Source organism: Zootoca vivipara, chromosome 10, assembly GCF_965207765.1.
Source record: "Zootoca vivipara chromosome 10, rZooViv2.hap1.1, whole genome shotgun sequence".
NCBI classification, from domain to species: Eukaryota; Metazoa; Chordata; class Lepidosauria; order Squamata; family Lacertidae; genus Zootoca; species Zootoca vivipara.
In genome coordinates, this window is record NC_142593.1 from 34,663,093 (window position 1) to 34,675,669 (window position 12,577).

The 12,577-nt window shown below is 43.3% G+C and overlaps 1 protein-coding gene across 1 annotated transcript; it reads left to right on the forward strand.

Annotated features, from left to right (window-relative positions):
• The first annotated feature begins 837 nt into the window (after positions 1 to 837).
• Positions 838 to 10,902, forward strand: CRHBP (corticotropin releasing hormone binding protein). The gene is made up of 7 exons (XM_035100314.3): positions 838 to 1,203; positions 1,381 to 1,474; positions 3,852 to 4,009; positions 6,270 to 6,480; positions 7,596 to 7,744; positions 8,948 to 9,065; positions 10,258 to 10,902. Exons 1-7 carry the CDS (start codon positions 1,126 to 1,128, stop codon positions 10,413 to 10,415), a joined length of 966 nt encoding a protein of 321 aa, XP_034956205.3. The 5' UTR covers positions 838 to 1,125; the 3' UTR covers positions 10,416 to 10,902.
• The last annotated feature ends 1,675 nt before the right edge of the window (positions 10,903 to 12,577 follow it).

Below are 12,577 nucleotides of genomic sequence, written 5' to 3' on the forward strand. Positions count from 1 at the left end.
TGGTTGCCTTAGTGCCAAAGGTTTTATAATGTTGACCACAAGTGAATGCAGCCCTAAGGATGAGAGATGCTTCCTACCCACCCTGCCTAGAAGAAACAGTGACTTTGTGTCCTTCTCAGGATTTGAGGGTGTAGCAAGGCCATCTGGTCCCTGGGATTCATTTAGGATTGCTGGGAATTCTAACTCTGTGGAGAGGGGGTTAAACTAAAGAGGGGGGATTGTGCTTTGAATGTGCTTTAAAAAGTATAATGTGTATCCAGGTATGTTTGAGATGAGGAAAGAGAAAAAAGGTTTATTTGTACCTCCTTCATTTGGGAAAACCAGGACTTAATTTAGACCAAGGCTTGGCCCCAGAGCCTGACTTCAGCTTGCAATAAACTTAGCCTTGGAGCATGTGGTGGTTAATGAAGAACATAGTGCATGCACACGAAAGCTCATACCAAAATAAAAACTTAGTTGGTCTTTAAGGTGAATTTTTTTATAGTGCCTCTGAGCGTGTGACAACTGCTTTCTTTCCCCCACCACTGAGAAGACAGCTCCCCCTTGCACATCTGGGATGATTAGGAGGAAAGGCTGTCAGGTAAGGGATTGTACTTTTCAAGCATTCTTAAATGCCTGACAACTCTCCTCTCAGAAGTGAAGCAGGGCTGCAAATCTTGATGTATATTGATTGTTGACTGCAGGGAGTTGGACTAGATGGCCCTCGGGGTCCCTTCCAAATCTACAGTTCTGTGATTCTATGGTTCTATGATGTATGTGGTTTGCATTCAGTTTAGATGTGGAAATGCTAAATTCTCCCAAAATCTGGAAGTGGGCAAACAGCCAGCGAGAGATAGCACATCTCCCTGGGGCTTTGCAAGCAGGGAGTGGGCACGAGGAGGAGCGCAGCTGTCAATTTGGACCCTCCTCGTCATCGCCACGCACTTTGTCGCCCTGTCAGGAATCCCGTTACCATGGGTTACCCTATCAGACAGGGGACAGGATGCCTCCCCTTCCCAAGTGCTCTATAAAAAGAAAAGGGGGGAGAGGGAAGGAGCCCCATAGACGCTGCTGCTGCTGCTGCTTCCTCCTATCAGCAGAGACAGAAGAGCAAACTTCAGCGAGGACCAGCGTGGGAACAGCAGCATGGCTCTCCGGCTCCAGGGTCCCCTCCTCCTGGTCTTCCTGGCAGCCCTCCGGGTGGGAGAGAGCCGGTACTTGGAGGTGAGCAATGCCCAGGCGCTCGGACGCCCCTTCCCCTCTTAGTGCACAGCCTGGGGAGATCCCCAGCCTGAAAGCTCTTAGGATGTGGAAGAGAGAGTGTGTCTCTCCTTCGGGAGCTGGGCGCGCGCGCTACTGCTGCTGACGCCGCTGTTGTCCTTTTTGCCTTTGTGTCTCCAGGTGAGGGACGCGGGCGCCGAGGAGCCCTTTCTGCTGCTCAACGCGGAGCTGAAGAGGGAGCTCTCGGAGGGGCAGTTCTACCGCCGGGCGCTGCGTGAGTCGCTTCCTTCTGGGCGGACGAGGATGGGAGCCCACTTCATGGGTGGGACTCCGGGCTGGGGAAGGGATGGAAGCCGAAGAGCCGGGGAGAGGAGTGGGTGGAGGCCAAGCGAATGCACCAGGCAGTGCAGTGTAGTGGCTAGAGCAAAGGAGGGGAGACCTGTGGCACCCCAGGGAGTTGAACAGGAGATGGGATTTCTGCATCTTGTCGAACACTTTTGTATAGCTATTAAAGACACAGGACAGGGGGAACCTCAACTAGTTCTCCCTAGAAAGGCACTCTGCGCATGTTCAGAAGCACTTTCATTTTTATTCTTACCAAGGCTATTCTTTGGCATTCTCAAAAAGGGCTCCTTAGCTAATTTTCCATTATGTCCGTGTAGACTAGAGGGGAAAGCAAGGAGGATGGGAGAGTCCCAGGTTCAAATGCCGCTCCACTATGAAGCTCTTTGGGTGACCTTGAGCCAGTCACTCTCATTCAGCCTAAGGCTGCAGTCCTGGCACCAATTACCTGAATTCAATAGGACTTACTTCCAAATAGGCGTGGTTAAGATTTCACTGTAAACTACTGTAAATTATAAAATTGGAAGATGGGGAGGAGGGGTGGGCTTAAAGGTTACAAAGGGAAAATATACATAATGGGAAATTAGCTATGGAGCCTTTTTCTTGAATGCCAAAGCACAGTGTTGGTAAGAAAAAAGAAAGTGCCTTTCTAGGGTGATCTGCAATGTAAGCCAGTCTTCCTCCTGTTTCTTTAATAGTACAGAGATAGTTGCATAGCTACGTAGAAGAGAACAAATTGACAGAAGTTTTCAGCAACTCTGAAAAATCTTGTTCTGTTTTGCATCTGATCACTCCATGCATTTCGGTTTCTAACAAATAAGGACAGTCAAGCTTTCTATTTCTAACAAGTAAGGACAGTCAAGTGTTATTGAACTATGAGTACAGAGGAATGTGGTGACCTTTGAGAGGGAAGAGGGAACAGAAGTTGGTTAAGCCAAGGGAAGTAGTACTGAGAGAGCTGATGAGACCCACCTTGTCTTAAAAGTACTAATGCTTCTTCTTTTGGAATTCCCTTACCACAGATTCCCAATATGTCAGTTCTAATTTTGATTCTTTTGTATTGAGTGAGAAGCACCCTAGGGTGTGGCCTTCATTGCTATGTTACACTGCTGAGCCCTTGAAGTTTATTAACCCCTAGTAGGGGAAACAGGAGGTACAGATTCCCTTTGGGAGGTAAAACTGTACACCATTCTTTTAAGCAAGGATTACTGTGGCTGCCACCTCAGAAAACAGTGCGCTTCCCTGGGCAGAGTGGGGAGGAAGTAGTAGGCAATGAACACAAGGATGTGGGAGAGAGGCTTGACAATATTCTGCTCCTGGTGGTGTTTTGCAGAGAGCATCTCTGGGGCAGAGAATTGAGATGTGCTCATTGGGGGTAGATGGAAAACTAATGAAAGGCAGGTTGTACCTAAGAGCTCCCTTCATAAGATGCATGGAGTGTTATTTTCAGAAGCGGTGTGTGTGTTTGTGTGTGATTTCACACACACCCCAATATAACCACATACCCACATACTTAGAGGAGAAAATTGTAAATAGTGGGGTCAAAAGGCAATGAAATAAAAGAGAGACAGTTTACGGCCATTCATTGTAAAGCTTTTAGGTTTACAAAATAAGCATAGTAACTGTTATCTTTACTGGACTAATTTAAAAACTGAGGACGATGCCTTTTACATGGTCAGACTATTTGCCCATATGGCAGTGGCTGTCAAGAATTCCTTCCATCCTCCACCAGCTTGCTCACTGGCCAGCATGGAATTTCTGGTTGCCTAAGAACTATAAGCAGGCAATTTGTTAAAGCCGTGGTTGTCTTGATTCTATGAATATCAGCTTAAATTGATTACTTGAAAAATACTTACTAGAGTTGTCCATTAAGGAAACCAAGATGGAAATATGAGAAAGCATCATCTTTAGATTGAGCTACCATAAGGCCAGTGAAGCTTAGCAAGGTCTGAATGCATAAATAGCAGTCAGGTAATACCTAGTAGGGCCACAAAAGGTGTTTTAGAGGGGAGCTTAACATCACAAACAGGTCGTTGGGAACAGGTTTTATTTGGTTATTGGATTTTCCATGAAAGGGGACAATCTCGATTAAATTAGGGGAGAGATGTTTTAATATTTTGTGCAGACCCTGCAAGCAGCTTGTGTTACTGAGAAGTGCTGATCCCACAATACATCATCAGGAACACCCTTGATGAAAGGCTTTTTTACCTTACATTCTGGTATCTCTGCTTGAAAACAAAATATAGAATGAGAATCAGCTGTGAGACAGAAAGGAATCACTTGGTTGCCTTTATTCTCCCCATCTCCAGGATGCATTGACATGCTGAGCATAGAAGGACAATTCAGCTTCACGGCTCAGCAGCCCCAGCTGCACTGTGCTACTTTCTTCATAGCAGACCCAACCGAGCTCCTCACAATAGACTTTGATTTTGTCAACGTCGACTGTCAAGCAGGAGATTTCCTGAAGGTATGAGGTTTGCAATGCCTGATGGTCTTAGCAGGGATCTCCAGAATGTGTGAATGTGTGCAGCATGGCAGAAGAGAGAAAACTGTAGCCCCTTTTGGAGGATTTGGCATGCTGGTTCGGCAGTGGATACACAAACAGGGTCAGAATAAAGGTTGTCTTTCCAATCCATTCTCGAAATTTTCCCAGGACGTGGTTAATCACACACACATGGCAAGTGGAAGAACTCTTGAGACTGGCTCACCATACCAGAATCCCTTCTCTGCAGGTCTGCTCTTAGCTGCAGAGCTAATGTTTGCTTCAGGGCCAGCCCACCCATAAAGCAGACCTACTGAACAGTGCCCCTGTGGGCACACCACCCACCCCCTGGTACCACGGTGGTCACATGAGATCTTGCCGGAAGCTGCCACACGACCTCAGTAAGCAAGGTTTTTGCAAGAGAGCAGGAGGGACAGCAGTGGGGGTGGCACCTTCCTATTTATCCTCAGGCAGCAAAGCAGAATTGGCTGCCCCTGGTTTCCTTCATAGCTGCTAGTGGGGCTAAGAATCAGCACATAGTAAATTCTATTCAGTGGTGAAAATGGTCAAGAGCAGAGAGGTAGAGTCTTGGCAGAACATTGTCAGAGTTTTGCTCCAAATCTAGCATGCTTTTGCCAGTTATGCTTAATTGACAAGAAGCACTAGAAATAAAGGAAAACCAGGATGATGAACCTGCAGTCCTCTGTATGTTCTCTGTCCATTATTCCTGACTATTGGCCACTCTGGCTGAGGCTGATGGAGCTGGTGTCCAACAACAGCTAGAGGACCACAAGTTCCCCATCCTTGCTTTAGAAGGTCACCTAATAGAAGGACAGGGACATGTATCTCATCACCACTCACATCAGCAGCAATGCCCAGTAGGTGCCTGTGACACTTACAGTACCGTTTAGCAATTTCAATAGCAAAGAAGGCATTACTAGCAAGGAAGAATTACATTTTCCCAATTAGGAAATGAAGCGCGTCCACTGCTGGAAAATGTTGTCACTACAAGCAAAGCATGGCCTTGAAGGATAATGTCTAGACCTCATGCAACAAATAAATAATAACTGTGCATTTATTTGCACTTAACGATGATCGCATGGAAAGGGCTTATGTGGAGCATCTAAAGTGATTGCTAAGTAAACACAATTAGCAGTCGGTTCTGTCAATGCACTTGTTTGTCTGACTCAGCAGAGCATACAAGCATTTTAATTTTCTTAGATCTGAAATATGAAGTAGCCTATCTTGCACAGTTCTCTGTACATCTTAAGAACATAGCGTGATCAGAGCTGAGAGTAGCAAGCATGAATTCAGACAGCATGGAAATATGTGGATAACTTATGCTGCGTGCCAGAATCTCTGGATCAGGCCATGGATGGCAATATAAGCTTTCCAGAAAATGTTTGGGAAAGAGAGGAAGGACCAGCATCTGTTTCTTTACAGCTGGCGCAAACTTCAAAGTGAGACAAATAAGAGAGCAACAGCTGAAAAGGAGCCTGACATACTAATACTGTCGCTCATTTGACACTGCATATTGATCACTCAGATTCCTCCAAGTTTAAATGCCAGGCTTCAGAAATGTGTCGCCTCTAATTAAGCACAATTATTAAAATATTTGAAGTGGAAAACAGCAGGGAATGTCAGAGTAATTAAGCACTGCTGTATAAAGTGATGACTTATGATTGATGTTAATGCCAAGTCATACGTGGAATAGATTGGTCAACGTTTCAGATAAGGGTTGGGAAGGGGGGAAGTGGTCCTGTGACTACAAATAAAAATATCACTGGGCTGTTCTATAACCAAAAGGATTACCACTGTGTTCCAAATCAAAATCGGGGCCCCAAGACTCCTATTTAATTAAAAAACACACACACGGGAGACAAGATGTCCCATAACTCAGAACTACATGGGGAAGGCCTGTTAAGTGGTTCATTCCCACCCAAGTGTTAACATTCCTCCTTGATCTGCAAAATATGAATGGGGTGTTAAGCTTCTACTCTCGAGCCATTTATTCCTGAGCAGTAGTCATTGCATTTCTGCAGGGCTTCTCCAGGATATCTACTGAGTGCTGTGGTCTGTGCCTCTGCAAAGCAGATCAGCATAACAACTTCATATTTATGGGGTTGTGGTTGTGCTTTAAGGGAAAACTGCTACACAGGTGCCACTCAGGTGCCGGCTTGTGCTTCTGGGAATTGTAGTGAGAAAGTAAACACTAATTGCCCTTTTTGTTGCTGCATCCCTCTAGGTGTTTGATGGCTGGATATTGAAAGGTGAGAAGTTTCCCAGTTCCTTGGACCATCCTCTCCCCACCTCCGAAAGATACATAGATTTTTGTGAAGGCAACAGAATCAAGAGCACCATCAGGTCATCACAGAATGTGGCAATGATCTTCTTTGGGATTCGTGACCCGGGAAATGGATTCACAGTAACAATAAAGAAAAAGCCCAACCTTTTCCGTAAGCACTGTTTCATGTTGTCATCTGAGTACAAAGAATGCCAGTGATCTCATATGAAAGGATACACATTTATATGAGCAATGCTGTGATAAAATACCCTATGGTCCAGTCAAAAGATTTGTTCTGCCAAAAAACAAGTACATCGGGTAGTATATGAGTCTTGAGTGCTGTCTCATAATATCATGATGAAGATGATGATGCAGGACCATTATTGTGGCCTTTCAGGCAATCAGGACATTGCAAATGTTTAGTGTCAGGTGCCAAGCATTTGTCTGAAATAATTTATAATAGTCTATTGTAGACTGAGTTAATGAAACTCACCAGTTTCAGGAGCAATATACCAATTCACACTAGCTCTTGTGCTACTTGACGAGGACAAACAAATCATTTTGCAAGCATTTGAGGAATCCCATGCTAGAGACAATTAGGAAAGGAATTGAAAATAAAACTGCCAACGTCTTAATGTTATACTATACAAATCTATGGTGTGGTTGCATTTGGAATACAGTGGACAGTTCTGGTTACCTTGCCTCAGAAAGGATATTGTAGAGTTAGAAAAGGCTCCAGAAAGGGAAATCAAAATGACCAAGGGAGGAATGAGGAAAGGCTGCAGCATTTTAGTGTAGAAAAAAAAGAGTAAGAGGAAACATAGAGAAAGCGGATAGAGAAAAGTTTTTGCTCCCTCTCGATGCTAAATCTTGTGCACATCCAATGAAGATTAATGTTGGAAGGTTCAGGACAGCTAAACCAAAGTACTTATTCACTCAGCGGATAGTTAAACTATGGAAATCACTTCCACAGGAGGGAATTATGACCACCAACTTGGATGACTTTAAAAGAATAGACAAATTCATGGAGGATATGGCTGTCGATGCCTCCCAGAATACCAGTTTCTGGAAACTGCAGAAGGGGAGAGTGCTCATATGCTCAGGTCCTCAGGCATCTGGTTGGCCTCTGTAAGAACAGGATACTGCCCTGGATGGGTCAGTGGCTTGATCCAGCAGGCTCTTTTTATGCTTAAAAATTCATTTAGTTTAGTCCTGAGGCATCAGGTAAAAAGTTTGCATTGAACATATTGTGATCAAGTAACTCTGTATCTTTCCCCTATACTAAAGCTTGCAATGTCATCTCTCAGACCCCTGCTGGAAGGTTTACCATGGTCATTCCTCATCAGCGCAGGAACTGCAGCTTTTCCATAATCTACCCAGTGGTGATAAAAATATCTGATCTTATGCTGGGGCACTTGAATGGCCTCCACTTAAAGGTGAGTTGATGGTTTTGTAGTAAGCCATCAATGGCAATTTTATATGGATCATCAGGTTTATGCTGTAAAACCTTTATACAGGCCATGCCAGTATTTCTTTTAAATAACCAATTATGTAAACACAAATCTGTACTTATTATGGAGTTACATCCTTGCAGAGTGCAATGCAAACTGGCAAAATATCTTCTATATAAAAGGGGGCTTTTTGCATATTGAGAGCTCTCCTAGTAGAATCATGCTGACAATGGACTTACCAGCTTGATAATAATAATAATAATAATAATAATAATAATAATAATAATAATAATAATAATTAATAATAATTTATTATTTATACCCCGCCCATCTGGCCGGGTTCCCCCAGCCACTCTGGGCGGCTTCCAACAAAACAGAAATTCTAAAATACAGAAATCCATCAAACATTAAAATACAGAAATCCATCACACATTAAAAGCTTCCCTAAACAGGGCTGCCTTGAGATGCCTTCTAAAGGTCTGGTAATTGTTGTTCTCTTTGACCTCTAGTGGGAGGGCATTCCACAGGGTGGGTGCCACTACCGAGAAGGCCCTCTGCCTGGTTCCCTGTAACTTGGTTTCTCGTAGTGAGGGAACCGCCAGAAGGCCCTCGGAGCTGGACCTCAGTGTCCGGGCAGAAAGATGGGGGTGGAGACGCTCCTTCAGGTATACCGGACCGAGGCCGTTTAGGGCTTTAAAGGTCAACACCAACACTTTGAATTGTTTTTACTATGGTTGTGTTTTTATATAAAAAAAATTAATTGTTGCACTGTATTTTGTAAATACAGTTTGGGACATTCTGTTGTGGAAATTGATTAATGAATTCAACTAACTAACTTATCAACAGTCATGATACACAATACCTTTGACTGAGGGTGAGGATCAGTTTCTTTTTACATGGTGAGATCCATAAACTCTGCTGCAGTGCTTTGATTCTTCAGCAATAGCTGCCACCATGCATGGCATCACTGCACACCAATGGCTATCAGTGGATAATTTTCCTGGTCTATGCAGCATACGCCCTAGGCAACGAGCACTCTGAGTAGCACAAGCTTCTGTATGGAGGCTAACTATTTAAAAAATAAAAATATTTAAAGAGCTACATGAAACCTTCTGCACTTGGATAAAATTCAGAGTAAAATATATTTGGTCAATACTATTGCACTTAATTCTGCATCTCTTTTTACAGAAACCCACCGTAGGCTGTGGAGGAGTAGGAGATTTTTTGGAGCTCTTGGGAGGAAATGGGTTAGATCCCTCTAAGATGTTCCCTTTAGCTGATCTGTGCCACTCCTTCCATGGCCCAGGTGAGTTCTTGCTTTAATGTCACCTGCTCAAATGTTTCTAAAGAATGATACAGAAAGAGTTGTGAAATCTGATTTCTTTACACTCAAGCCCTAAATATTTTGCTGCTATTTATCTGCACTGCTGGAATAACACCTTACTCCGCGAGACTGCACTGACACTGCTACCTGTTGGGTTCATTGTATATGGTGCTTGGTTAAGGAGCAAGAGAATGACACTGTACTAACCTTCCCCAACCTGGTGCCCTTCTGGCATTTCAGGCTATAACGCCCATCACTCCAATGATGGCATTTCAGACTATAACGCCCATGTATTCCAAAATATCTGGAGGCACCAAGTTGAGGTAAGTTTCACTATGCCAGTGCTGTACTTGATGACACTGAGGGCGATTTTTATTTTTTTAAAAAAACCAGTTTTAACAGGATGAAGTAGCAGAGATGGATATAACATAAAAAGCTAACACAGAGAGTCTTTCAAAACTCCCTTCTCACTTGTAAAACCTTGTTTTAAACTGCTACCTTTCCCACTCAGTTTCATTCCCTGCCCACTCTACTAAAACCTCTACCCTTGTTTAAAAGAAGTACTTTCCCCATCCCTGCTTTATTCAAATTTCTGACATTGTTTAAAACGGCCACTTCCCCCCTCTCAGTATCTCTCCATTTCTGCTTTACTCAAACCTCTGCCAGTTTTGGAAACTGACACTGTCCCCCTTTCAGTGTCTTATCCTTTTTGCTATACTCACACTTCCATTCCTAACTGAGAGGGATAATGAATGTTGAGCCCTCAAATATTTCATAGTACTTTCATATAAGGAATGCAATTAACTCAAACCTCTGTTGTTGTTTAAAACTGCCATTTCCCTCTCAGCTTCTTTCACCCCTCCTTTACTCAAACTTCTGCTGTTACATTTTAAACCACCACTTTTCCTCTCTGTGTTCCTCCCTTCTTTTTTCCATGCCATGAGTTGTGCATCTTTTGTTCCCTCACCGTACCCCGACTTCATTCAAATCCAGAATTCTACAAATCCTTCAGTGAGAGCTGTGCATTATTACATAGAAATAGGCCTTAGATATAGACCAATGCAACCTTCACAAACATAGTGCTTTCCTCATATTTTGGGCAGCTCCAGCTGACATGGTCGTGCATTGTCTGTTATTCCAAACAATAACAAGGTGTTCTTTATCTTTTGACTAGCCCAAATGAAGATAGGCTGTGACAACACTGTGCTGCGAATGGTCTCCAGCGGCAAACATATCAATCGTGTAACATTTGAGTATCATCAGCTGGAGGAACATGAACTGGAAAACAGAAAGGAGAACAGCCTTGAAGAGTTTTGTCTTTCAAATATTTGAGAAACAAGACAAGTCACTCGTGATTGAAATGTAATGTTAATTTTAAGCAGCTAACTTTATGTAACCTTTCTAGGGTTCAGACATTTATCTTTTCTTACTAAATCATTTTTCCCCATTATCAGAACAGTATTGATCCTAGCTTTTCTCCCTTACGTGTATTTAGTATTATCTAATACACATGGGTCCATATGAGCAAAAGACAAGCACACACACCAATTCAGGGTGCATGTTTCCAATGGAAGTATTATTTCAAATACTTTTGTAATTGTTTTGAGTGCACATGTAACGCTGAGAGCACTCCAGAGTTCACTTAGCAATTTCCCCTCTTTTGCATCAGTCACAAGTATAAAAAGATGCAGAAAGAAAAATGACACTTCAATTTTGTAAGTGAACGTTCTGTATTAGTGCGTGCCAATTCAATTGTTTGTTAATTTATTGATACAAATGTATAATTAGTTGTTTTTAATAAAATTTATAGCATGAAAAATGGTTTTTCTTCTACTGGTCCAGACATGAATAAATATATTCACAGTATTAGCAAAATCTAATTTTAGTGGTATTCCCCCCCCTTCATAAATCTCATCAGCTAGTATGCTGCCTTACAGGGGGAAGGGGCATAGCTCAGTGGTTAGAGCATCTGCTTTGCATGCAGAAGATGCCAGGTTGAATCCCTGGCATCTCCAGGTAGAGGCTGGAGAGACTTCTTGAACCCCTGGAGAGCCTCTGCCAGTCATTTTTGAAATACAGAGCTTGAGGGATCATTGGTCTGGCTCAATACATAGCAGCTTCTGAAGTTTCCATGTACTAAAACCAATACAGTAATTGTTGATCTCTCTCACTAAAAATACGCCTGTGGACAATTCAACTAACATTGCTGCAGATATCAACTAAGTTTTTACACATGTATTAAAATGCAGGGTAAGTATTGTTTCTTGTACAAAGTTTCTAATTCTGTGATATTAGATAAGTGGGCATAAGCATCCATGAGCAGAGACATATTTATCGGCAGGTATGTTTGTCCCTCAGCATTGATCCAGCTGTTGGAAATCCCTGTAGGCAATGCAGCAAGCATGGGCATAGTTGGGGAGGCAGGGAGTGGCAGCTACCCCCCTCCCCCGATCAAGTAAAACAATAACAATACTTTACTAACTGACCAATCATATTGGTTCTGCCCCCCCCCAACAAAAGTCATGCCCCCCCTAACAAAAATCCTGGCTACGCCCATGGCAGCAAGGTAACCTTGCTTTTCATTGTTAGTATCTCCATATACTAACCTTAGTTCACAAAACATGCACATATCGTAACTTTTAACAGAGTTGCAAGTGCAGAAAAGATTACAAGAGCTTCTCTAAGCCTTTCACAATCCAGTTCACACAATCACTTGTATGAATAGGAACAGGATCATGCAGGGGCTGTGCATTTGGTGGAATGCAATAATGGGTTTGCCCCTGACCACCATACAATACAATGCAATGGTGCAGTGGTAGTTTTAAAGTAGCTCATCCTGTCAGCTCCCACAGCCACTCCTTCAAGGAGAGTCCATAGCCATGGCAGCTGTGCTGATTTATATGCACGCTAAAGCAGAAGTGGAGAATGTTTTGTGGCCCAAGGGTCACATTCCCTTCTTACGGTAGGAAACTTCTGGGTGTGGTCAGAGGCAAAAGTGGGAGGAGCAATCGATGCATCACTTACCTTAGTACAATAGTTTACATTCCAGCCATGGAAAAGACAGAGCTTTCTTCATGTACATGCCCACCTCTCTATTCTCTATCCAGGCAAGCAAAATCACTGAAGGAGGATGCAGAGCAAAGCCATTGAGGGGAGTTGCCTGGGGTCCGGGGAAGGAAAAAGAAAGGGCCAGGGAAGGTTCTAATGAGGCCAGAAAGGCCACATTTGGCCCCTTGGCACAAGGTTCCCCAACCCTGTTCTACAAAGCAGGCAGTATAGCATAATACCCATTCATGATCAGTTGACAGTCAATGGTGAATTGGCAAAGAGTGGTGTAGCACTCAACACGTTAGACCTTGGCTGTATCAACTTGGGTTCACATCTCTGATTAGTTATGAAGTTCACAGGGTGATCTTGCCTGAGACTAGCCTCCCTAACAAAGAGGTTGTGTGCCAGTCCTGACCTGCCGTCTAATTCTCCCAAACTTGCAACAC